The sequence below is a fragment of the Abramis brama genome (genome assembly GCF_963993115.1).
Source record: "Abramis brama genome assembly, chromosome: 24".
NCBI lineage: Eukaryota > Metazoa > Chordata > Actinopteri > Cypriniformes > Leuciscidae > Abramis > Abramis brama.
Window position 1 is genome coordinate 15,667,574 of NC_139986.1, and position 27,741 is coordinate 15,695,314.

Below are 27,741 nucleotides of genomic sequence, written 5' to 3' on the forward strand. Positions count from 1 at the left end.
TTGCTGGCTGTACTGTTCATTACAGGTGAGAAATTTAGCTCAGCCAATAGAACAAAGGATGAACAAGACCTAGCAATGAGAAAGCATAAAGAAAAATTAAGTTTATTCATGACATTTATAAAATGAACTGCACTATACAAATGTTCTCATGGCTGATAATAATGCAACTCTAACCAGCCAGCCAGACATGATTATAGTCAGAGTGCTGCTGACCAGTATCCTCTTAGTTATAGGTATTTCTGTCTGAAACCAATCTGTCAGTTTTCCAAAAGTCATTGGAATTACAATTAAATTAATCAGCGTTTTGTCCTTTCACAATGATAGGCAATAGCATGCAACCCTGACTCTGGGTCCCACTATGAGTATAGTTCAATGTCCAGTATTTACACATTAAAAAGTAAATGGCAATCCTGAGCAGCTTAAGGGCTTAAAGACAAAGACTGGCCGCTTTAGCAGTCTGGGTTTAAAGGGAAAAGTCCAGTGTCAAATTGTCCTACTTGGCAACAAGGTCTTGAGAATCCTCTTTGCCCCCACTGATGTTTCTCAAAACATCAGACAAATATCTAAGGAAGGACATCAAACTTCAGAGGACATTTTTATGCCAAGTAACTGTAAGTGTCTTTTTCCCCATCCACACGTTCCAGGTATTCCTTCTCTATCAAAATGTCAATGCATTTCTGAAAAAAAAAAAAAAAAAAAAAGACATTTTATTTCTAACGAATGTTTCATAAGCAGTCAGAATTGCAGGGTGCTGCAGTCCCGTTACCTTGATGACAGGAACACGAGGTTTGAATCGTGAGGAAAGTTGGTTCAGCACTTCTGCCAAAAGCTGCTGGTGCTTTAAAAGTTTCCTCATCTTCATGATTCTCACGATAGCTGCCTGCACACAAGAACACAACACAACATGTAGAATCAAAAGAAAGTTTGATTTGAACTTCAAGGGTTTGTTAGTTTATTTTTAATACCTGTATGAGGAGCTTCCTGTCTTCCTCGATGTTCTTGTGTGTCGTCTCCTGCTCTTGTTTCTGCTCTGTCTTCATTGGCACATTGATATTCACCCGTAACTTTTTACTGCGCACAGTGACAGTGTAGATAGACAAATGTGCAACATAACATAATATTTAAAAATATTAGTATGTGTACTAACAGTTTTCAAATGTTAAGTCAATTAGTTTATACTATGTGGATCAAACATGAAGCTGTAAGAAAATGCTTGAGGAAGGCATTTACTTCTTATAGCCCAAGAAAAGTTTGATTAATGTATCAGGCTTGAAATCCATTTCATCAATGTTTGCATTCTCATCCTCCAACACCTACAAAAAGAAAACCAAATATTTTTATTAAAAGAAATAATTGTAAGTCTAAATCATATTTAGATTTCATAATTGAAATTCATAATATATATATGTTTTTTTTTGCCGTATATGTCCAGACTTGTGCACCCTGTATTTTAAGGAAGAACATTTATTTACGATACATTATTCATTCACAAAGAAAATTGGTGTCCTTAAAGGTTGGATTTTTCCTAATTTTTTTAATTAAGGCATTAAGTTCAATTTCCAAAAGATGATTTTTTTATTCCTCTTTTTAGTCAACTTTAGCATGGGTGTCTAAACTTATGCATAGCACTGTATATAAACAGCAGACAGTTCAGTAAGGATCCTGTAAGTCAGTGGTTCTCAACTGGTTTGTCCGTGGGACCTCCATTTTCCAATGATCATTAAGCCTAACCAAAATATTTAGGAATCAAGCATTAAACTGCAAATGACAGAAAAGTCAACAGCTTTCATACATGGCTGTCAAAATAAAAGTCTCGCATGAAAAACAAAACGTGGCATTGCGTTTTTTGTTGTTTCTTTGACTACACACTGTGACACCGGTTGAGAAACACTGCTATAAGCAACCAGTTATCAACACTTACCAGCAACTTTGATTTCAAGAGGATTTGTAAGACCTGAATCAAAATATCCTGTGAAATGCAAAAAAAGATGATTACATTTTAAAAACTTTATTAATAAAAAAAAAACTTCACCTCCCCCATACAAACATTGCATAAAATCACTTTACTTTTACAGTGTTTTGAGGAATATTTAGACTGGTAATTCAAATAGCATGTTATGGATAATTCAAGTGGATTAAAAATGTATATTTAATTCTTTTTTTTTTTAAATATAATTTAAACCAGTGGGACTTTACATAAATATGATCACTGACTGTTTCTGCTAGGTTTCTTTTTGTTCAAAGTATGAATTTAATATGTAATGGAAACCAAAGTATATTTATTGATATACGTGACTTGTTTGATATTAGACTTGTTATAGAGATATAAAGCAATGGCCCTGCACTCACTGTTTTGATCTGTGTGCTGTCAGCCAGTTGCTGGACGGTGTAGCTGTTCTCTGTGTTGAACTGGAGCAGGATGGACATCTGGAAGGTGGAGGCCTGCGGACACACGCCACAGAAACACATGCGTCTGACACGGGTCCTACAACCTTCTTAATGAGTCCCAGCACACGCTGGCATGATACAGCCATGAAGAAGGAACAAACCTGCAGAGTGTATCTGTTCTTGAAGCAGTTGGTGACCAGCTCTCCTTTGGATAGATGGTAAAGCCACGTCAACTTCCGGCCGCTGTGTCTGCTTCCATAAAAAGCTGTAAATCTTTGGTAACTCCGCTCCAACTGTGAAAAACAAAGTCGTTGAAAACCTATCATCAAATGGAAGTGTAATAACACATAGTTCTCAGCTCGTGGAAGGGTGTGAAGGGCTTCGAAAATGACAGGGTTAAGCGTCTGAGCGGCTCACCTCAGATGGTAAAGCGAATGTGCAAGACTGCTGGAACGGCCATGAGCCAGAGCTCAGAACCTGGATACAGAAATCCACTGCGAGACAGATGGAGCCGGAGTCTTTCATTTGCATTTTTATTCATCAGTAATAACATGCAGGTTATATTATAAAAACACTCCAAACACAAACAAGCATGAGGAATCGATGTAAAGCCAGAGTGTTGAGCACTTACAGTCCAAAGGCTCCGAGTTGGAAAGGTGCTTTTTGAATTGCTCATTCAAGTCTTTGCTGACACCGATGTCCTGGAACATGCGCTGGAGTTTGGAGGTGTACTCGAAACCACATGCTTGCTGAGGGTGGGCAGAAAAAACTCCTCTCAAAAAAACTCAAACTTCATAAATCCTAAGAATCGATCTTTTAGTCTATGTTGCTTTCAGTTGATGAATGAAAACATTGTAGCACACCTCCCATCCAATAAATCGCAATAAACTTTGTTACTTTAGAAATTAACAAGTCTCCACTCTCAAAATCTGTCGATTTTATTATGAAAATCAAACAATAAATACTATTTTGGCACAAAATAATTGAATCCAAAGCGCATTCACAGAACAACTTCCGGTCTTGAGTCAACAACACGCATGCGTCATGGTGCTTCCCCTACTGGATTGCAGGTCAACATTTTTCGTAAATAAAGTGGTATTGAAATCGGAATTCAATCGAATCGCAAGCTTGTAAATCGAAATTGAATCGGATCGTGAAATATGTGTCAATACCCAGCCCTAGAAGGAAAAGCATCTTCACTAAACTAGTGCACAGACCTTCAGTTTGGAGATCATACTGGCCTCGGCGTCGTCGCTGGCACTGTTCTGGTGCACCAGTCTTTTGGCCAGCATCTTGGCATAGAACTTCTGGAACACGTCTTTATCCTCAATATACTTGAAAACCACCATCTGATGAGAAAGGATGTTGGAGAATCTTGTCAGTCACATGAATTGACTTGCGTTCAGCAATTTGTGCATACTACCATACAGTATGCATACTCTGCACAGTTTGCAAATTTTGATGTATACTTAAAACACATACACAACAAAGAGCATGCAATGCACTCTACCATTTCCAGTGTAACGAACGAAAACATTAAATCAACCATGATCTCTTCCTTGACTCGTTATTTGATCAGACTGACAAAAACAAATGTTTTTGCATGAATTTGTATTATGCACAATGTAAAAATAAAAATAAATATGATTGATAAAAGACTGCAAATTCAAAGAACCATATTAATTTCTAAGATGATAACTGGACGGTGCACACAGAACAAATACTAAACATTTGCTGCATACCTTGTACTTCAGTTTTTTATAATGCAGAACACAGTATATATGCTGTGCTGTATAGTGTACTTTAGTGTTCCATTCTGAACAGTCTTTGTCACAGATTAACTAGGTTCAGATTCGCAGAATTCAAACAAACATTTCTGTATATGGAATGTTACGGAATTTGGTAGGTTTTTAATTAATATATCAAAATAAGGGTGGTACAATTGATTAAATTAGAATTGAGAGATGGACTAGTCTCTGCGATTATTACACGGTGAAAAGTCACCGCCATGTTCTGCATCTACCACACATACTCAAGCACACGTGATGCTCAGTGTTTTCAGTGTCTCACACACTACACATGAACGTCATCTCCAGCACTGCGCTGAAAGTTCACTTTACCAGCATTTCATAATTTAAAAAAAAAAAGAAAGAAAACTATCATCAAATAGAACACAAAATCAAAACTTCTTCACTATAGATCGTCATAATAAACATTTGGTATAACAAAGAAATTATGAGAGAAATATATTACAATATATAATAATAATAAAAAACCTATGTTGTGCAGCACTTTATTTGACAAAAACAATTCAATGTTCTGTTTGTAAAGAATTGGTATGAATTAATTTAAAAGACTGATTTAATTTAAGTTAAGAATTCAATTCAAATTTAATTAACCGATTAAAATCTAGAATCTAGAAATATTAAAAGGGAAAACACTATTCTCACTAAGGAAAACACTAAGGCCTGGTTTCACAGACAGAGCTTACATTAAGCCAGGATTAGGCCTTAGTTATATTAGGACATTTAAAGGGACTATGTGTAGCTTTTTAGGTATTTTATTATCTAAAATTAATATTTTTATTAATAAATATGCCCTCAATGGTGTACAAATACCTATGCCAATGATCAGACTAATCCTCGTAAACGAAGAATTTATTATCTTTATATACATGGGACGGGTAGGTCCACGGAGGCTTCCATGTAGTTCCGCCATCTTGAAAAACTATAATAGCAGAGAGGGACAAAAAGTACTAGGCCAACGCGTTTCCACAACGCGTTTTCGTTTAGAACCAGCGTCACGTGACTGAAGCCAGCAGAAGCGGAGGAGCAGAGCAGTGAGAGGCGCTTGTCACTGCTGCGGCAAGTTTAAAAGGCTGCACTGCACGGTTATTTATACACCGTTCATTCATACATATGCTGAGTCACAGGATAAGGAGTCCTCGTCGTCGGAAAAGTCCAAAATAGACCGTAAAAGGAAACGTGACCGGAGATTACAAAAACAAGGGTTAAGTTGGTTCTTATGTTGTTTTAAATAACAAACCTGTTCACCCGAAGAAAAACTCAAAGTGCTATTATAAGACATCCTGTCATACAGTAGCTTTTTGGTGCATAACGGCTACCGTAGATGCAACGCGCATTTGAAAAAGGGAGGCGCTGGAGAGCATTATTCGTTTGAATGCAAAATACAATTTCACCACTAGATGGGATTACTGGGAAAAGCATTACTGGTGTGCATAATAAGACGAAAAAAAATGGAAGTGACATATTGTAAGTATGTCAGTGCAAGTTGCTTTCAGTTAAAACAGCTCAAACATGCATTTTAGTTTGGGACTAGGCTTAAGCCTTGTCTGTGAAACCAGGTATTGATGTTTGCTCCAAGTCCAGATCCTTAATGCACTAAACTTTATTTCCGTGGAGGACAGGGAAACTCACCACTTGGTTGAGAGTATCTTCTAGCTCAGCCTCCTCTGGATTCTTTGAACTAAACGAAACACACACTCAGTTAAATCATCTGTGGTATGTACACACCTGCAACTGCAGAATCCTAAAAGCAGAGTTTCACACACAGAACCTTGCTAATGTAGTTTTCTTTCTTGAGATATTTTGTCAATCCTAAAGCAGCAGCTTTTTTTAATAAGTCTGCTAGAATACTGCATTCAAAGAGTCAAGCCTCAAATACTAAAACATAAACTGATGTGTTTGCAATAATGGAACAGACTTTCACTGGATTTCATCGTCATTTCTGGCTGACAAATGTATGACATGAACATGAATGAGAGAATTCACCTCTTCTTCAGTAAGGAGTCACAGTATCTGGCCAGAAGCTCAGGGGATTTGCTGGAGGACTGTGCCATCTTTGTTACTGCATTATTATTAATAAATCTTCCGCAGGCCTGAAGAGCAGCACAGATCATAGAGTGAAAGTTACACCAGAGCTGTAAATAAACTCTATAGCTCAAAAAAAAAAAAAAGAAAAAAAAAAGCTTTTTAGCTAATTTTTTATATCTTTTTTTTTTGTCAGAAGGAAATTTCAGTTAACATTTCCAAACATTCCTTTTGCCATCCAGTGAGATTTCTGTATGCACAAGGAGTCTGACAACAGCCGGTATGATCCACACGCAGATCTCATTTCAAGTCTATCGTCGAGTCTGTCTGTGATTACATGAAGAAACAGAGAAACACGGAGACCGACTAAATCCAGAGGAAACCTACCTGCAAAGCTATAGTACTGTGAAAGGCGCTTGTAAAAATGCTGGAAAGTGAGGATGCTTTCAAAACTAATGTCATAAATAGATTTTATCAATTAACTTCTATTAACTAAATCAAATCAATATTTGGTGTGACCACCCTTTGCGTTTAAAACAGCTTTTGTCCAGGTACACTTGCGCATAGTTTTTCAGGCAGCTTTGCAGGCAGGTTCCTTCAAGCATCTTGGAGACGTTGCCGCAATTCTTCTGGATTTAGTCTGTCTCAATTTTTTTCTGTTTCTTCATGTAATCACAGACAGACTCGATGGTGAGTTCAGATCGTGTGAAGCTCCGGCTGTTGTCAGACTCTGATATTTGATACTGATATTTCCTACTGACAAACTATAGCAAAATATATAAATAACTGCCTTAAAACCATTATTTTTTGTGAAAATACCAACGTGCCTAAGACTTTTGTACAGTACTGTAGATCACAAACCTTATCGAGTGCCGCCACAAACCCAGCATCATTATTGAACGCAGACATGACGAGGGCATTGTATTTCTTGTGAACATCCAAGATCGTTTGCACATAGATTTTAGGATCCTGGAAAACAAGTTCAAACTGTGATCAAATTAAGTTGTTAAAAAGAACAGAGTTACTGGAAAACATGAACAAAGACCCTGGGGCTCACATAAAGCAAAGGTTGAGTCACATCTCTGAACTACAAAAGCCTAGCTAGACAAAACTATTGTCATGGTAAGAATAGATCTGCTATGCTTGAGGTATAGTGAGGCCCTGACTTCAGGGAATTCAGGTTCAGCTGTGCTTCCAACAGGTTTGGCACATTTTCAGGAAATCAATGATCAAATCAATCAAATTTGGAATTACTCTCCATAGTTGCAGCTGAAGACCGAAAGCATTGTCCACACCATCACTGTGTCTTTATGCTGCAACACCAGGACTTACATTGAGTGCTGAATCTCCACATTTCTCAATGGCTGCCAGTCCTTGATTATGAATGTGGGACTCCAAGAGTTTCTTGAGCTCGCCCAATCCGTCTGTGATCCGGGAAACAAGGTTGTACATCCGACCGAGATCTGCAATTATAAACAAAGTGTATTAACTGTCAAACTAAGTGTGTCATTTTAAATGTTCGCTTTTTCAAAATGAAATGTCAGAAAATGTATTTCCTCCGAATAAAGGTGACAATGCAGCACTGGCTGACCTTCATTCTTATCTGCATCTAGAAGGTTCTGGAACTCCGTGTGAAAGATCTCCAGGTGTTTCTCGATGAGGACCTGCTCACACTTGCGAGCCAGCTCGTCTTGTGTGCTTTCGTGGAGATACACCTGTACCCGCCGCTGCTCCTCCAGTAACCGTGCCTCTGCCTGCACACATGAACACACATGATCACACATGATCTTAGTTTTAACACTAGAAGAAATGTATGCTTAAATATGTAGTCAAACAAATTTCCCATTAAAATCCCCTGCAACTAGCATTATAATTATATATATATATATATATATATATATATATATATATATATATATATATATATATATATAACTCATTCACACATGATATTGTCACTAGCTTACCTTTTTCATGTATTCAGTAACAGGGTTTTGCTGGAGGAACTCTGTGCTTTCCCGTGTATAGAAGCGCTCGGTGTCTGCCAAAAACTGTGTCTCAAAGTACTCCTTGTAAACTGATAATGTCGGCCCCTTCACAAATGCATCATCCTCATTCAAGCCCAACTCGACTGGAAAAGACAAACCAAATTAACAACATAATGCTTCAAAGGTCCAGACAGCACTGGGATTATTCCACATACTGTACATGACTTGCACAAGATTTAAAAATATCCTTACAGGTCATCTGGCTCAAGTTTTGTGAGAGACAATAGGACAGATGTAGCGCTGCCACACTTACCATAGGACTGCACCACTCCACTGATGAGTCTGGTGTTAATAGTCTCACCATGTCTCTCCTTCTCAATGAGTTTTAACACAGCGTTTGTCACCTATATAAAATAAAACACAGGGGTATATAAATATACATATACTCATTTAGGGACACACACACACACACACACACACACACACACACTATTAAACATTACCAATAAATGAAGAATATAAACAAATGACTCACCTGCTTGTTAAGTGGTCTAAATAAACACTCTCTCCAAGTGACCAAAGCAAGCTGTTAAAGAGACATCATTTTTTTGTTACTGTTTCTTACTGCAATGAGGCATGAGATGACTACTGCTTTATGAAAGTTACCATTTTTATTACAACTGCACTATAAAAGACTATATTTAATAAGTAATTTTGTTTTATACCATTACTAATAATTAATAATAATAATATAAAAAAATTCTAAGTAAAACAAATCTGAATTATAACACATTTTCCAAGACAATTATTTCATTATAGTTCAGGGCTGAACAGTAAGTTTAGCCTACCTAGGTAATAAGTTTAAACCACTGGAATACATCACAGTAAACCAAACATTTAGGTTTTCAAGGCATAGAAATACATGCACAAGATCAAGAATTGCAAGATTTAGTGCCAACAAGTCAAGCCCATTAGTCAAGTGACAAGTTAGACAAGTTCTGTAATAAAAATTTCTCACAAAGTCTCGAGGTGATTGTTAATTAAAGATACAGATGATGTGTGATCACAGGTATGTATATATTGACTATTATGAACAATAAATATAGCTAACTACAATGCAGTGTAGTCATTACTCCAAGTCTTATGAACACAATGTGTGTAAATGTAAAACAGGAACCTATGGGTCAGGTAGGGGCGTGTGCTGTTTCTCTTACAGAGTAGATTTCATAAATTCCTTTCCGTCCCTCATCACACTCTCGGCGCACCCAGTGTCTGTTGAGGTAAGCACAGATCCCGTTTAATACTTTACTGGAGAAGCGATAGTCCTCCCACTGCTGTGTGTAGAACTTCAGAACGCTCTCATCCATCAGGTCCTCTCCATCCTGCCAGACACACACAGATGGAGGAGGGAAACAGGAGAAGTCAGGAAGATGTCTGGAGAACTGACAACTCACACTGCTATCCATTATACTGCCAGTAGTTAATGTAAATATACATTATCTGTCATAAAAAAATAAATAAAAAAAATCCAAAATAAACAAATAGAATTCCAACATTCTTCAAGGAAAATTAGGCATAAAAACACTATAGAGTTTACTATACGGTTTAATATTTTTGTGACAAGGCATACAAAGAGAAGTATAGTGTTCAAATTAGAGAAGCCTTCATGTTATCTGCTTTCAATTATTTATTTATTTTTCTAGAATTGACCAACATCAATATGATCCCTAATGTACCATGCATCCCGGACAATTCACACAGTGTAGGCTATTACCTTGAGAAGGTTTGTAAGGTAGCTCCTCAGAAACTCTTTCAGTCTTTTGTAGAGTTCTAGTCCGACAAACTGAGCCCCACCAGGTGTGGGGGTTTTCTTGGAGGGTTTGGCGGGGGGGATGCCAGCACCCCTGGCCTGGTTGGACTGGTGCACGCTGGTACAGTAGTTATACACATGTCTGAACAGTAGGTTAAAGTCTTTAGATAGTAAATGAGGTAACGATGACAGACAGATCATAAAACAATATTACAACAATCTTTACACTGACAGGATGTCATTTCATAATGATGATGCTTTCAATGTCAGCTTCCAAGTTGCTTTGTCTTTGTAGATCAGGGTACAAACATTAACACATACTGTGGATTAACAGTGCCAGATAGGTGTCTCTTACACAGAGTTTACTTCTGTGATTAATATTTCTCGAACACGTCTGAATCTAATACGAAAAGCATGAGAATAAACAGTTCGCTTAGCATGGAATTCAGATGTAGTTCAAACCTATTTTCCAACAGTGAAAAAACCCACTTATTCCATAACAGTTTGTGGTGCAATATGATGCTTTCCCTATTCCTTTAGTGTGTAATGTATCTGTTTGTGCATGCATTAGACCTTCAGTTCAAAGCTCATAGTCTCCCACATAAGGGATCAATTCTATCTAACAAAGAACACTGCTCCAGATCTGCCTAAAACACCCATCCATTTCACAATTTTAAATATATTAACATAATGCCCACCCAAAGGCATAGAACCGCAAAGAAAGAGGCCGAGGCCTCGGTGAATTGTAGTGTCATCATCATGTCGCAGTGTGTTTCAACGTGAAAGCACAACCTTCTGAAAACAGATGCAATGGGAATTGAGGTGCTGCAATAATGAACAGTATGTGAAAAATGTGTTTTACACATAGACTGTAAAAAAATCTGCTGTAAATTTGGGCATATTAACATGGGGGTTTATGGGATTGACTCTCTTTTGGAGCCTGTCCTAGCGGCCAGTCGATGAATTGCAGTTTAAGTCACTTCCGTGTTGGATTCAAGAGACCGGAAGGTTGCCGCCTGGTTTTATATTAAAGCATGCAACCTCTTCTGGTACACCCAATAAACAAAATAAGGTTTATTGTTTTAGTTTAACCTTTTAAAATAGTACCATATGTCCTCTTTAAAATAATCATGCATAAAATTATAATTGGGGAAACGAAGAATAAACCTTTTAAAGGAACTTGTACTATTTCCAAGAAGCTTAGAACAGCCTGTTTCAAATCCAAAGGTCACCTCTCAATATTAAGCAAGAATGAGACAGTACCTTCAGTCTCAGTGCTCAAGCCCTTGAGAAAACTTTTGTTTTAATAGACTTTCCTAGACATGATCTACTCTGACACGCAAGAAGCCGTCTAGAGAAGCTTTTATGCATCTTGGACGGAAATAAGTCAACGATATTAAAAGTCCTCTACTTGGGTGTGCATTTATTGCAAGCTGTTGTCTCATTAGCTTAAAGGTCGTGACCACATAAACAGTGATTACCAGAACAATTTTGTTTGTGTGTGTGCGTGTTTGTTTTTCTGGGTGCTAAGTTTCACACCTTTATCTCACCGTGAGATCCAACACTTTGATACTATAAACCTACATGCTGAGACTCAGATTCTCAGCAGTGCTAAAGAAACCTGCAAAAACTGCAGAAAGTTTTCTGTGTGCACACAGGGCCAAACGCAGACAAATAGAAGACATTACTGAAGATGTAGAGAATGACATCTGTGGGTGGCAGATGAAACTCAGAGCAATTACGCCTCTGTGTCTGATGTGGCACTAGTGGGTGAAATGCAAAACTGCTAATTTGAAAGCGGTGTAAGTTTTAATTTCCCAGACACAAACTGCTCTGAAGAGCTCTAGAATGGAACACTCTTTGGCATGGCATTACAAAAAAGCCAAATAAAAGTAATAACGCCATGTACTTTGATTTTACATTGTTTTTTGATTTACATTTTACTCAACAAATATATATATCATAATTCCACTGTTATTAAAAAAATAGACTTGTGTATATATCAAAAAACCTTTTAAAATCACGATGAAGCTAATTTGAAATAGTGTTTTCCACTCAATGATTTCATGTTCTCTAATATTAAAAAAGGATTAATAATCCCACATTTTAACCGTCGCCATGTTGACTCGTAGTGTGAACACTAAAGTTTGGGGTCACCATAAGGGTAGATTCTAAGGGCCCTGGTCTATTGGGAAGGGAAATTCAGCGCTCTGAAAACACCCTTCCCCACTGTGTGGTTGAAAAGATTGTGAAGCGGTTTCATACCTATACATGACAACTGCTCTCTCTGGGTCAGCGGCGGTGCCAACGCAGATCTGAATGTTCCAATGTGATTCTGATACAGGTGAATCGTTGTCATTTAGGAATGAGATCGTGTGGACGTTTGAATCGAGGTCACGATCTTTTAACAATTAATCTCGCAGCTCTCCTTGACCAAGAGAGAAATATGCACAGGGAACTCTTTTGCCCTCAAACGAAACTCCCGATATTGTGGCTATTCCACTCATTATGACTATTTCGCCCACAAAAAAATTCCGAACAACGGTAAATATGACTGCATCTTAAGGGCCTGAGCTAAACCTATAAATTCCACCTTCAGAACTTACCCAAAGAGTGAGAAAAAGTTGCTGTACTTATTCTCATTTCAAGTGCAAAATTCACACACATTGTACCACACCTATCAAGACAAAGACTTTCAGTGTGCTGGCCACAGCTGCTGCCCCCATTAATCCCCATTCATCCCGCAGTGCCTGGTAAGATACGTATAGAGTTCCATGTAGCGTGACTTAGCCATGCTCTGGCGTGTATAGACCTGCTGTATTCCTGCTCTCAGGTCATCCCAGATCTGGTCCAGCCCAATCTGTTTGAGCCCGTGGGTGTTCTGGCCCCTGTTGGATGACATTGTCTCTGTGCCGGTCTGCTCGTGTCAGATAAATCCTCTCTTCTCCCCGTTCTGCTCCAGAACACTGCTGCTTCACATGTAGTCCACCATGCTGGAGGGCATTCAGACAGGATCAGTTCAGGGATGAGTACCGCTTCACTTCACAGATGGTGCTGCAGGCTGGTCTAGGGTTACAGAAGCGTCCAAACACTTCCGTAGGGTATCTGCGAGAGCAAACAAATCAGGTTTGAAATAAAATAATCACACAACATAAAGCAGATGTAACAACGACAACAGGTTATGCATTACATACAGTATTATAAACAACACTTACAGGTGTTAACAATAGTGCAGAAGAGCAAGAGCCAAAAAAAGATTCATCCAGGTCTTCTAAATAAAATGAACTTACATACATATTTAAGAGAAAAAGCAAACCTAACAGGCGACTTATAGGAATCTAACTAAGCATCAAACCAGAGCTCATGTGAAGTGACAAGCATTGGGTCAGGGTTATATTTAGCGGCATGTCTGCTGTGTGTTGTGGTGCAGAGGATATGCATTTTGCTGGTCATTGTTTACATGTTGTGACGTTCGAGATGCCACATTTTAGAGGCAAGAGTGACCGAGGGTTGGTGCATCAGAACATGTGACCAGCAGGATTGGGTTTAGCTGGGTTATTAATAGCATTTCCCACATCGTTCTCTCTAGGGCTTCTTGTGTACAGACAGCTGTTTCTATAGCCAGCAGGAGGGCTAATATGTTCAATAAATACATCTCTTGAGTGATAAAATCAGGATTCTGTTTCAGACACATGTCGCAGTCAAGTTTAGATGTAAATGCTAAAGTATCTGCTAATTTTTTTTTTTTTTCGTCTTCAGTGTAACTTCTGTAAATCAAGAGAGGCAAAGTCTCACAACAAACCCAGCCCTGCTAAATCACTGACCCAGAGATTGAGAGGTTTTACAACAGGGGAAATAAACAAGATGAAGTGGCGTCACACCGTTAAGATCAGCCCAGCTTATGGTGACATATATAAGAGGCGCAGCTGTTGAAGAGGACACTGACTTTTTATGATCCCTCACCTATTTAACAGACTAAACTCATAAATGAACACAGCTTTACGATATATGCTGCGTATAAACTCTTCTTTCAGCCTCTGTAAGTGGGATTGCTATTAATAGCAATAATGGTCATTCATTCATTATTACCCATAATATTTCAGTACTTTTAAAGGGGTCATCGGATGCCCATTTTACACAAGTTGGTATGATTCTTTAGGGTCTTCATGTAAAATATGTAACATACTTTGGTTAAAATTCCTCAATGGTTGTGTTAAACAACACCCTTTTTACCTCCTCAAAAACAGCTCTCTCACAGCGATCCGTTTTGGTGTCCGTCAATGGTCGCGGGCGGAGCATGAGCAATATGAGTCATATTGCTCAGAAAATCCAAATGGCTTGATTATTGAGAGTGTTTAGGCTTTTTGAGGATTAGAAAAAGGAGTGAATGGATTTCTTTCATTGTATGGTGGTTGTGTCCACACACTCCAAAGACACATTTACATGCAAACACCATATAAAAGTGAATTCTGCATCCGGCACTGTATTAAGTATAAAACTCAAGCGCTTTGCTTGATCATTGTGGGAAAACAGTTTGTGAATGTCAAACTGCTTGAGCCTAGTCACATTTAATCTTATTAGATCAGCCAAAGCAAGGCTAGACTCTCTGACCACATTCATCAGTAGGTCAGGATCTGTAGGTTGTCAAAGTTTCAACAATTAGTCAGAGAAGGGCCCAGGAGTCCTTTAAGGTAAAAGAAAATCACATTTTGCATTAAATGGATATTTCACCCAAAAAAGGAAAGAAAATTACACACCTTTATGTGATGACTTACTTTCTTCTGTGGAACACAAAATTAGATGTTTTGAAGAATACTGATAACCAAATATTTTAATTACCATTAGCAATACATTTTGTTGTGTTCGCAGAAGAAATTCATACAGTTTTGGGTAAATGATGACAATTTTAATTTTTGGCTGACTATCCATTTAAATGTTCATCAACTGTGGGTTGGATCATGTAAAGACACATTGACTGATTCAGAACAAAAGAAGGACACAAAGCACAACAAATACAAATACTTTTCTTCACCAGTCAGCTTATTCACCATAAGCTTGAACATGATTTTTTTAATGTGCTTTATGTGTGACTATTTTTATTTTAATGTTGTATTATTTTTGTGGTGTATATAGGCATCAGGCAAATTGTCCACAAAAAGCATACATCTACATGACTGTCATGACAGTTTAATCGCCCCTATTGTAAAACAATTAATATTTTTTGGCATCTGAGGACTCCTTTGCCAATAAAGCATGCCAATATTAGCATGATCCATAAGCTATTCTCTGGGAAACCTTTTATTGAGGTTATAATTTCCTAAGGAAACTTACCACACACTGGCATATGAGGTTTAAGAAACTATGGGTTCAAAATAAAACCCATTCTTGGCCACTTATGGCATTTTGGCCAAACAATGCAATCTAGATAGGCATCTGAGACAGCAGAATTAATGTGAATGTGTATAACTCACTGTTCACTCTTCAGACGGCCTCAGCATTTATCTACCGCTTAGAAGACCTTACCAAGAGCATGTGAACATCCTAAATATACAATGTCTTAATTCCATGTCTGTTTTGAAAACAGTATCAACACATTAGCAATGCTAGGTAGCAACTCGCTAGCTTCAGGTAACTTACCCTGGTAAACTGACGCTGAGGAGAAATATTAAGACATATCAATGCCAAATAAACGAATGACATTAAAATATAACCTAGAAATAAGGCAAACAACACTTGTTATTAAACTACTGAAGTAATACGGCGAAGCTTTTGAGATATTGATGTAAAATGGCCACCTATATATTAAGTCGTTTACAATACCACAAAACCGTTTGTCTTTCTTCTCTAGGTATATGTCCTGCCAAACCGGAGCAGCTGACATGTATATAAAGATATTTAGTCTTACCTGTACCCGTTTCTAACGTCGAGGTGTACGAGGTTGAGGCCCTATGCTGTGTCTGACTGGAGATGATTGGGAATTCCGTATTAGAGCGAGTGAAGCGTCATACGCCACATCTCAGAGAAATACAGCGACCTCTAGTGTTCACTTACTTCAGGACCCTGGCGTCCATATTCACACTGTGTCGACCAAGAATAATCTATTCCATTTTTTCCCTTTTATTGATATATTTTATTATATTTGTTTGTTATTTATTCTCTAAACAAGTCGACTACTTCAATAACTGCCTTTTCATCCCCTTCATACTTGTTTTTGTGTCCTGTACTGGTTGGCACTTTTGTGAAACTGTTTCATTTTCTATGGTATTGGTGCAATGAATGGACTATATTGTGAACTTTGATAATACAGAGCCTTTTCATGCCCTCAGTACACCCAGTGGTTTAAATAGTAGTTATTATTTATAGCAGTGAACATAACTAGCATTCACCCACTTCTTTACATTACACAAAATTCTACTGTTACAAAATAATAGAATTTGCCTCACATTATCACTGGACAAATTATCTAATTTTTAACATCCCAACCAGTCATAACCCCAAATGATATTTTTTTAAATATCCCAACCAGTCATAACTCAAATAAACTGTATATATATATATATATATATATTCTTTTTTATAGGAATAATATTTTATGAAGATTTTACTTATTTTACTGTTGAGTCTCAATGAGACTGCTCCAAAATTATATATAGCACAAAATAAAGAAGACCTACAAACAGGGAGCGAAGGCCTTGAGGGTGGGCAGAAAGGGAATTGCACATTCACAGTATATTTGATGAATGCAACTTTCACATGCAATTGATTGACAGATAAACTCCTATTTCAGTGCTGTTAAGTTTGGGATATTTTCAGCAGCAGTTTGCTTCGTACATTCAGTTTAACCGCATTAAAGAGGGCAAATGTTATCATTCAACTGTGTATGCATTTTAAACACATTATGATCTTTGCCCATGCAGTAAATGCACATCCCTTATTTACAGCACATTTAATTCCACTGCTAATATTAATGGTATGACCCATTTCAGGAGTGGCCAAACTTACAATTTAAAACCAGTCAGAGATAGAAATGTATCTTTATATTTACAGTTAAGGCTTCATATTATGGGTAGACTATTTTCTTTGACCCAACCCCCTTCCCCCAACATCGTGTTTTTATGTCCTGGGATCAAGCCTTCTTTTGGGCGGTCAGACCCCCTCAAACACCCCTGTAATTTGCACCCTGCCTACAAAGTAATGCCACACAAAAATTGCAGGCTCCACTGTTTGACCAAAACTCCACCTTTGGCTTTTCTCTGTAAAACAATCTCCTCAAAAGCTTGAGATTTATGTTGTCTTTTCTGCATTGGTTTTCGGTTTCAAACACTCGCACGTATAGCCTAACCTTCCCAGTGTTCTTGTAATTGTCGATTCATGAACTTTGACTTTAGCTAAGGCAAGAGGCCTGCAGTTCTTTGGCCATTATGTCTGGTTTCTTTGTGTTTCCTTGATGATTTTACATTCTGCTCTTGGAGAGATTTTAGTTGGTCGACCACTCCTGGGAAGATTCATCACTGTTCCGAGAGTTATCCATTTGTGGATTATGGATCGTGGGAAGTCCCGTCATCTTTGAAATGGATCTGTAAGTTAGTCCTTACCAGACTTTTTCTTAAGGATCAAACTTTATGGATAAGGATTTCTTCTGAGCAGTGATTGCTGTCTTCAGGAGCTGCAGGCTGATAGGGCTGTCCATCACTTCAGCTGTGAAAAGGCAAACAAATCCGTTTTCAAATCACTTTATTTTCTAAACATATCCAGCTTTTTAAACCTTACTGTGCAACTGCTTCTATCAGTTTACCAACTCTGGTGACTGCAACATCGCTCTGGGTTTTTTCAAGGCAAGTTATTTATATAGCACATTTCATACATTACATGACCACAAATAAAAAATAAAAAATTAAAAAAAGAAACTTTTTTTTTAAGATGAAACAGTGCCAATTTACATTGATTTTCTTGCCTGCAATTCATTAGGGGAAGTAGGCCCCATTTAAATGCAAAATACTTGAGTTGAATCATTGTTAATTGAGTCGTGCATCAAACTGAATCATTCTAAACTAGGCTTTGATTCGAAACCCAAAGATTCACAACCAAATGTGTTAATTTCAAAACTAATTTTAAAACAATATTTGTGTCAATACATTAGCAATGCAAGCTAACAGCTGGTTAGCTTCAGTTAGGCTGCTGAAATATTAATGCCAAGTAAACGAGTAGCATCGTAGAATAACTAAAGAATAACCAAACATTGTTATTCACCTGTTACACGACTTTGAGTTTGACCAACTAACAGCTAACTACTTAAGAAGCACAAAACATTTATCTTTTCGGTAAATGGACAAATATCTCCCACTTAATTATGTGTCATGTCAAAATTAAGTGTCTGATAAGTATATAAAGATATTGAATATTGACATCTGTCTCTGAGGTCCAGCTGTAATGGCTTGAGGAGGTCTCTATGCTGCTGCTTAGCTGAAGATTCCACAGAGCAAACGAAGCGTTTTACGCCACAGCGACCCCTAGTGCTTAAAGCGCCCATTTCAATACCAGACTTTTGACTTTTTCTAAATGATTACTCATTTAATCTCCTTTCAAACGTGCAAGTACAATCTGAATGTACAACTAACTATAATTTAGTAACCTTTACTACCTTAGATCTGGTTTATTACTTCACCAAATGTGGCAAGATGTTCAACATTTTATACAATGCAAAATGTTATCAATGAGCAACCTGCTAACATTTCTCAGAAACAATGAGCTTCCTGTATGTTCTTGCAACTATTCACTCCAAAGTGGCAATATTTTGTTCTAAATGGATTAGAAAAGATGTAATTTTACAATGTTCCTGTCAGGACACCAATTTAATGACATTTTGAATGAACAATATTAGTCTTGCACTGTTTAATTGACAGTACAGTCAGCCAGCCTGTATTGTAAAATCAATCTCAAGAGATATCAAAATATGTCCCGCCATTGAATCAGGGTATAGGGAACTGGAAGGTCTACCTCCAATAGATCTTAGACAGGTTAGACACCATTGAATTTAACGTGGATGAAAACAAAGCTTTGTGGGATAGACTTAGTCTTTACAATTTCCTGCCTCAAAGACCATTTAGGAAGGCATTTCCCTTTGTGCAATTGATAGCAGTACTAGCCTAAATATGCATTAATATACATCATATTTATTTTTCCCCTTCCTCCCCATTTACATTTTTCTACAGATAATCCAATATTTCAGGCCCCAACCCAGGCATAACCCAAATTAATGACATGACAAACATTTTATATGCATGTTTTGTTTAATATTTGTTCATAATAGTAATATTTATGAGGATTTCTCTTATTTTGCTCTCTGGCCTCATACAATGCGATGAACAAAATATATGATTGTACAAATATCTTATTGCACAATATCTTCTTTTTCTTCTCTTCAATGAGCGAAAAAAAAAAAAAACACACAAAAAACCCCGATATATTATAGAAAAATATATATTCATGCCTGACACAGCAATAAGTAAACAAATATGGTGCAAGAAGTAAATCCAAGTATGAAATAAAGAAGGCCTAGAATAGGAGTAAGACTGCTGGCAACATGTTTTCACTGTTTAAGACCAGACACAATGGGACCTTTATTAAACAGAAACTTCCACTTCTGCCACTTCTGTCTTTACAAGATTTTCCTCAAAAACTTGAGAGTCTTCTTGTAGCTTCTTCTCAAACAAGAGTTGAGTATTTATTTTCTTCTTTTTCTGCAGTGGTTTTCCCCTTGATACTCTCTCACGATGCCTGATTCTGTCCAGTCTCCTTCTGATTGTGGAATCATGAACTTTGACTTTAGCTAAAGCAAGAGAAGCCTGCAGCTCTTTAGATGTGATTTCAGGGTTTTTGGTGACTTCCTGGATGATTTTGCGTTGCGTCCGCGGAGAGATTTTAGTTGGTCGACCACTCCTGGGAAGATTCATCACTGTTCCATGCGTTTTCCATTTGCAGATTATAGATCTGATTGTGGATCTGTGCAGTCCCATAATCTTCGAAATGGATTTGTACCCCTTACCTGCCTTGTAATGAAAAATGACCCTTTCTTTGAACTCTTCAGGAAGTTCATTTGATCGTGGCATTATGCATTTGCTGAATCTTTGTGCTGATTTGAATCAAAATCAGGTTGCTTCTGAGCAATGCTTCCTGTCAGGAAAGCTGACAGGATGATTCAGTGTTACTGCAGCGTCCAACCACAAGGTATCTGTGAGTGAACAAATACCAAATTAGGTTTTAAACCTTCTGGTTCTCAAGCAATAAAGGACTGGTTTTACTGCAGGAGATATAAACGAATGAGTGGTGTCACACCGTCAGGATCAGCCCATCTTAAAAGAGATGCAGACAGTTGAAGAGGTCAGGACACAGAGTGGAGATCTGTCAGAATATACAGTCATGTGAAAAACAAAGGACACCCTATTGAATTCTATGGTTTTACATATCAGGACATAATAAAAATCATCTGCTCCTTGGCAGGTCTTCAAATTAGGTAAATACAACCTCAGATGAACAACAACACATGACATATTACACCATGTCATTATTTATATAATGAAAACTAGGCCAAGATGGAGAAGCCATGGGTGAAAAACTAAGTACCTTACTGCTTCCATAGGAATGAAGAGGGTAAGTAGCAGTCAGGCACTGCTAATCAGATGCCTTTGATTAACTGATCATGAGCAATGAGCATGCAGGTGTATGTGTGTGTGTCATCAGCAATGATCTAGTGAAGCAATTGCTGCTGCCATCAATATGGGAAGCGTTATACAGCCATTTCCAAACAATTGAAATCCATCATTGTACAGTGAGGAAGACTATTTACAAGTGGAAAACATTCAAGACAGTTGCCAATCTAGCAGGAGTGGACGTCCCAGCAAATTCACCCCAAGATGCAGTGCTCAGAGATATCTAAAAACACCCAAGAACTACACCTCAGACTCCACAGGCCTCAGTTACCATGTTAAAGGTTAAAGTTCATGACAGTACAATTAGAAAAAGATGGGACAAATATGATATGTTGGGAAGGGCTGCCAGGGGAAAGCTTCTTCTTCCTAAAAAGAACATGGCAGCATGGCTTAGATTTACAAAGTTGCATCTAAACAAACCTCAAGACTTCTGGAACAATGTTGAGACAAGACCAAAGTGGAGATGTTTGGCCATAATGCACAATGCCACTTTGGCGAAAAGAAAACCAAACACAGCATTTCAGCACAAACACCTCATATCAACTGTCAAGCTCTGTGGTGAAGGGGTGATGATTTGGGCTTGATTTTCAGCCAGAGGACCTGGGTACCTTGCAGTCTTTGAAGCTTGGCCAAACTTGGGTCATGCACACCAGCAAATCTACAACAGAAGGGCTGAAAAAGAAAAGAATCAAGGTGTTGCACTGGCCCAGTCAAAATCCAGACCTCAACCCGATTGAAATTCTGTGCCGGGAACTTCAGAGAGCTGTGCATAAACAAATGCCCGCAAACCTCAGAGAAATGAAGCAACGTTGTAAAGAAGTGCGGGCCAAAATTCCTCCAGAACAATGTGAGAGCTTGTCATACAGAAAATTATTACTTCAACTTATTGCTGCTAAAAGTGTCTCTAAAAGCAACTGAATCATTGGTTGTTCTTAGTTTGTCTCACATGGCTTCTCCATTTTGGCTTTATTTTTGTTAAATAAATAATGACACAGTCACTGAGTAATATGCCTTGTGTATTGTGTTGTTCATCTGAGGTTGTATTTACCTAATTTTAAGACCTGCTAACACCAGATGTTTATGTCCTGATACTGAACCATAGAATTCAAAAGGGTGTCCTCATCATGAATGTATGCTGTGTCACCAACCTCTGTTTGTGGGACGAGGTTCTTAGTATTAATAATGCTCATGCATTACCTTAGATTATGGGTATTATACTGAAAACAGATTGTTGTTAACGTCAATCCGCTTTTGCCAGGTCAACTTTAACCTTATTAGATCAAGTCTAGACTCTTTGACCTAATAGCCCACATTCAGGGTGGGATATTTGTAGCATTATTCACAGCAAACTAAAATGCAATTCTGTCTGGTCACCATGTCCCTTGCTAAAGTGAAATAAAAGGTTCAAATTACACTAAACCAAAAAGAAGTAAGGTAAAATGGCAACACTAGAACAGGCTTTTCTTATGTTACCAGAGTAGTCAAGTCAAAGAAAAAAAAAAGGTCATTTAAGTTACAAGTGTGTTACACTTCTCTACTTTTGCATTAAATCACTACATTAAAAATGACTTTTAAAACAAATGATTTTAAGACAACTACAATACTGGCTAGCTTCAGGTCTCAGGTAAAGTGCCGTTGAGGTGAATATTTAAGGAATATTAATGCAAATTTAACGAGTGACATACAACAAGCAACATTTATTATTCAAACTCTCTAGCGTGGTGAAGCTTTTGCCTAAACGTCCACTTGTTCGGATAAAACCCTCCTACTAGGTATATATTATCCCGAAAACCGAGTGGCGGACACGTACTTAATCTTACCCGTTTGAAATGTTGAGCTGTAAAAGAGGTTGAGGTCTGTGCTGTCTGTCTCTCTCCGTAGCTGGAGATTATAGGGATGGGAAATCAGTACGTAGAGCGAGTGAGCGTCATAAGCCACAGCTCAGAAATACAGCGACCTCTAGTGTATATAGAAAGATACTGCGACCTCCGGTGTTCGCTTGAGCCAGTTCTTTCGTGTTCTCAACTTTTTTTTTGACTCCAGGGCCGTCCATTGTCTGTACCATTTTTCGAAGGTCTCATGACTGGATAATGATATAGAGTACGATTTTTTTTTTAAACTCAATTTATACCAAATTAAATATTTTAGAACTGGAGTTTGAATAATTTTGATTAATGTTTTAGTCAGCAAGAAAGCGGCTGATTAACTTCGCTCTCAAAGGTAAGTGACACCAAAGAAAACTAGCCTACCGTGAAAAAAAGAATAAACCAAACGACATTGTGTTGTCTTCAAGGTAGGTTATAGTTTTAAGTAAAATGGCCGCCTATTCAAATAAATAATTTCCAATCAATATCTATCGCTATGTTCAAATATCTGATATGTGCTTCCAAAAGGTACACAACACATGTAGATTCATCTTACCAGGCAGGGTCTGTTTCTCCATCCAGTCATTTGACTAAATTCCGTTGTAATAAGGGTCATACCGTCAACATAAGAGTCTTTATAAAACAGTTGTATCAAATTATGCAAAATAGGGATGTCTGATATTGTAACTTGATAGGGGCCGAAAGACAAACTTAAATAAACCCCCAGTAATTTTCCATTCAAATAATTTGTCATAACATATCTGTTGTGAATGTTGTTGGTAGCCTATTAAATAAACTACATGACAAACATTTGTTAGGTACTTCTTTTTATTCCCTTCCCATAAGAATAGCCACATTTATGAGGAATTCTCTTATTTTGCAATCAGGCCTCACACAATGAGATGGATGAAAAGAGGTCAGTACAAATATCTTACGCTAAACAGCCAGTTGAGAACTGAGTTGCTCTAAATATAAAAAAGTCTTTTACTATTCATTCCTGACTTGTCAACATCATAACAAAAGGTAAAAAATATGCCTCCAGGAGTAAATACAATTGTGATATTGCACAATATAGTTTAAAGTACAGTATGTACAATTTCACATACAGTGGTCATGCTGCCGTTAAAACAAGTTGAATACACAAGCAAAATGCAATCATAATATGAGATACAGATGAGTAAATATATTATATTGTTTACACTTTCACTTGTATACTTACTCGTAAACAATAAAATGTCAAAGCCTTTTTGAATTGTTGTGGTGTCAAAAGAAATCTGTATTTACATTTAACAAAAAGGCCTACATGTGCCACATGAGAGGCAGCAAGAACTGAGCGGAATAATATATTTTTTAAATTATTATTATTATTATTATTTATTTTTTTACAAGAGACCTCCTGCCATGAAAAGAGACAAAAATCACCCTCACAAAACAAACTCAAAATGTAGAAATAATACTGTAAAAGGTAAATGAAAAGGGGTCACATTATGAAAATTAAACCAATCAAAGCGTTCTTTCTTCACTACAAGGAACATTCAAGTACATTTTTTTTTTCTTCACAGATCTTCAGAACATTTTGAACATTCAGGCTTCCCCTAATACACATAAAGATGAGACACAAACAAAGGCTAGATCATCTACAAAATATCCTCATAAAAATATATTCATTATTTCATTTATTGTGAACGTTAACTGACTCAACCCTAAAAGTGTACAAAACAATATGTAAATTTTTCAATGTAAATGAGGGGTGACGATTTTGATGTGTGAAATATCATGACTCTTGCATTCTCGGGAATCGGCACTCCCTCATTATCTTCTCCAAAAAGGTCAATTTGAATATCAATATTTTATTCTAAATTATTATAAATGATCTAAATTAACTTGTGGTTATATTCTGAGATGTGATTGCGAACTCAGAGAACACTTCCAAACATATGTCATTACACGCAAAACCTTCCAAAAAGAATAACACTGTAATATTATTCTAAATGATAAGAAGCATATTCACTGTTAGCAAAACCACATGAATATGAGAGCTGATGAGACAACGTTAAGATTTAGTTTGAGAGAATTATAATGAACTATTCAGATCAGAGACTGAAGTGCTCGGAATTATTCCAATACATGGCAGATGCGTCATAATGCTAATAAACCTTGATATTTATTACAAATAAATGCATCACATATAAATCTGAGGGTGAGCAACATCCGCTTTCTAAAATCAATCTGTGAACCAGTCTCTGAGAGAATACATACATCTGTATGTATATGTAAATGAAAGTTTTATATAAACAGTAAATGATACTTGAAAAATGAAAAAAACCAAAAAAACAATGAAAATGCTTTTGACAACATAATTTGACAAAATGCACAGTGCAATAATTTTTAAAAATGTTTTAGCATATATGCAAAATAATGTTCCATTCAGAACATTTATATAACATTGGCATTCCGAAGACTTCTAAACTCATGAACATTGGGTCTAATTTCCGCTCAGACAAATATATCAATAAATACAAACAACCGATTTATTTGTTGGGATTCTTCTTTACCTATTTAACCAGATAAAGTAACATCTACATTGACAGCTGATTGAATCCTAAAGGCACCTTGAATTAAGTCATTCAATCGGGTGTCAGTGGTCCCACCTTCTTCATCTACAATGACGAACACTAATAATACACATTTGGGTGTTAATCTGCCAGATAGATGTCTTTACCACAGCCTGCATAAATGACACACAGACAAAATGATGTCTCAAAACAACATCTTTATGCCATGATACATGCCTTCAGCAAAACAAATGCTTAAGACTGGGAGGTGTTTGGCAAGGAACAGTAAACTGAAGGCTTCCACAGGAAATAAATGAGTATAGCTGTGCAGAAGGCTACAAATAGACAGTGTCGATTTGACATAATTCTTGGTGCATGCCTTGATTTTTTTCCCCTCACTCTGAAACACTGATGATATACAATCTAATGTCATCTTAAAATTAAATCTCTGTCATTTGTGCAGTGAATTCATATAGAGCATTTAACATTTACAGTCTGTCTAAAACATTTTCCACACAAGGACTTTTTGTAAGATTACGCAAAAGAACACAATGATTAAACTTTTCATAAAAGGAATTTTGGCAAATAATTGTTTCTGTAAAAAAAAAGAAGAAAAAAAAAAGAACACATGGTGAAATGATTTATTAAGATGTGAGATTACACACTTAAAAGACTTTTGCCAAAACACAATAGAAAGAGACAAGCCAGTCACTATGTACAGGACAGTTTCTCAAACTGGTGATGAGCTCGATCCAAAAACATTAGTTCTGATACTCAAAAAAAGATTCTGAAAGAGTCTGTACACCCCCATTAGATGAACCATTCCTTCTTGCTTTCGTCGATGGTCTCTGTGAAATTGGGCTCGGTGCCGATAATGGCGGCGTCAGCTGACTCGGACGACTCTCCCCCCTTGGCCTCGTTGGTGTGGTAAGTGCCTTTATGGCGGAACATGTACCGGATCAGAAACACCAGAGTGCACAGAATAGTGAAGATCACCACTGCGATGATGCCTGCAAAGAGAATACATTTACGGTTAATGCATTTAAGAACAGATAACTTCAAAGGAGTAATTGTTCATCTGAATTAGATATGAATATGTTGCCATCTCACCTCCTATTATAGCCGAATTCCTGTTAACTCCATCCGGTATCACTCTTTCCTCATTGAAGGGGAAATCAACACCTACAGGAGATCATCATAATAAACTTAATAAGTTTATATTATCGGCATCTGTCCATATTGGATATTTAATTGTGCATGCTAATTTTCCCGATTTTTAGGTTCTGAATTTGAAAAATGAATTTAAAAAATCTTTAGCAAAGATCATAATGAATATCCACTTTTCATATTGTATATTATGATGCCTAAATTCACTTGTAGTATTTTAGGTTCTATACAACCTTTTCTTCTAAGACTGAGACTGAAAATAAATAAATGTGAAAACAGTGAACAGTTTGACTTGTCCAATTCTGAGAAGAGAATGAATATTGTTCTCAATGCCAAAAAGCATTTAAGTCCCCCTGTAGTCAATAATTGTATCCCTTAAAACTCATCTTTGATCACCAAAATGATATATTTAATTAAACGTTTTTTCCTGGAAAAGTTTTTTCCTTCAAATGGCTTGAATGTAACTCTACACCCTTGCCTCATTTGGTATGTGGTTCTATGAATATGCAAATGAGCCCCGCCTCCACTCACTCACACCAGCTCAGAGATCCACTCGTTGATGTGATTGGTTACAAGGTAGTTTGTGATGTCAGAAACTCCAGCGATTTCAAACCGCGTTTTTGAGACTGTCTTTGTTTCACTGCAGTTTTAAGGAGAAAATACTCAGCAATGGTGCTGACTTGTGCATTTACACATGGTTTGTCTTAAAGCATATTAAAAACACTACATAGACATATAAACAACATTAAACACTTTTCACCACGGGGGACTAGTTTACATGTGGATTAGTTTTTTAAGGAGCTGCTATTACTAAACAGAATTCTTCTCATCATGTTTGTCAGATACACACATAATGGTTTAAAATGATGCACTAATGCATTTAAAGCTGAGTGAAGCATATTGGTCTTTACAGAAGCCATTTTGTCCACTAACTGGCCATTGACCTTTTTACAGAATGGCAGCGAACAGTAGCGGAATGCCTATTTATTTAAGTCGAAAACATGCTACTGATGTATTGAACTTTCGTTCAGTATTTGTGTTTAATTTCTAAATCAAACTGAAAGCAATACAATAACAGTGGCAGTTAAAAGGCTGAAAGTGGACAGATCTTATCACTGAGGTCAATGCTTCACTGTGGAGGTGCTGCAATCAATAAACTAGAATTGGAAATTAAACAGCAAGGGGTTTTACGCCACTCCTGGGAAATAATGAAGATATTTTAAGGATTTTAAAGTGCCCCTATTATGCTATTTTAAAGGTTCCCAAATTTGTTTTGGAAGTCTCCTACAATTAGTTTACATGCATTCAAGGTCAAAAAACACTTTAATTTTCTCATCATATACATTGCGACCAGGGCTTGACATTAAAACCTGCCAACTTCAAGTGGAATTCAGCAGTTGCGTAACGCAGTCACTCCTACTATACCTCT

The 27,741-nt window shown here is 37.2% G+C and overlaps 2 protein-coding genes across 2 annotated transcripts in view; both read right to left on the reverse strand.

Annotated features, from left to right (window-relative positions):
- Nucleotides 1-86: 86 nt before the first annotated feature.
- On the reverse strand, nt 87-16,027 carry cul1b (cullin 1b). The gene is made up of 22 exons (XM_084102366.1): nt 15,922-16,027; nt 12,779-13,121; nt 9,981-10,158; nt 9,421-9,588; nt 8,742-8,792; nt 8,520-8,610; nt 8,186-8,349; nt 7,810-7,972; nt 7,551-7,681; nt 7,080-7,187; nt 6,180-6,286; nt 5,826-5,874; nt 3,606-3,737; nt 3,020-3,137; nt 2,806-2,882; nt 2,550-2,681; nt 2,350-2,442; nt 1,922-1,969; nt 1,231-1,313; nt 966-1,071; nt 767-880; nt 87-677 (listed from the first exon to the last, which is right to left on the reverse strand). The coding sequence occupies exons 2-22, from the start codon at nt 12,916-12,918 to the stop codon at nt 597-599; spliced, it is 2,334 nt and encodes a 777-aa protein (XP_083958492.1). The 5' UTR covers nt 12,919-13,121; nt 15,922-16,027; the 3' UTR covers nt 87-596.
- A 9,319-nt stretch (nt 16,028-25,346) lies between these two features.
- cntnap2a (contactin associated protein 2a) overlaps nt 25,347-27,741 on the reverse strand; it is a 401,654-nt gene continuing 399,259 nt past the window's right edge. Inside the window, exons 23-24 of the mRNA XM_084103264.1 lie at nt 26,256-26,327; nt 25,347-26,155 (exon numbers count right to left, since the gene is read on the reverse strand). Coding sequence (XP_083959390.1) covers nt 25,956-26,155; nt 26,256-26,327 — 272 coding nt within the window. The 3' untranslated portion in view covers nt 25,347-25,955. The remainder of the gene's footprint in view (nt 26,156-26,255; nt 26,328-27,741) is intronic.

Coding starts and splice junctions, on each gene's coding strand:
- cul1b (XM_084102366.1), bottom strand. CDS start 12,918: ATGTCATCCAACAGGGGCCAGAACACCCACGGGCTCAAACAGATTGGG. Junction 5,875..6,179: donor GACTCCTTACTGAAGAAGAG/GTGAATTCTCTC, acceptor TGTTTCGTTTAG/TTCAAAGAATCCAGAGGAGG. Junction 2,682..2,805: donor CATTCGCTTTACCATCTGAG/GTGAGCCGCTCA, acceptor TGTTTTTCACAG/TTGGAGCGGAGTTACCAAAG.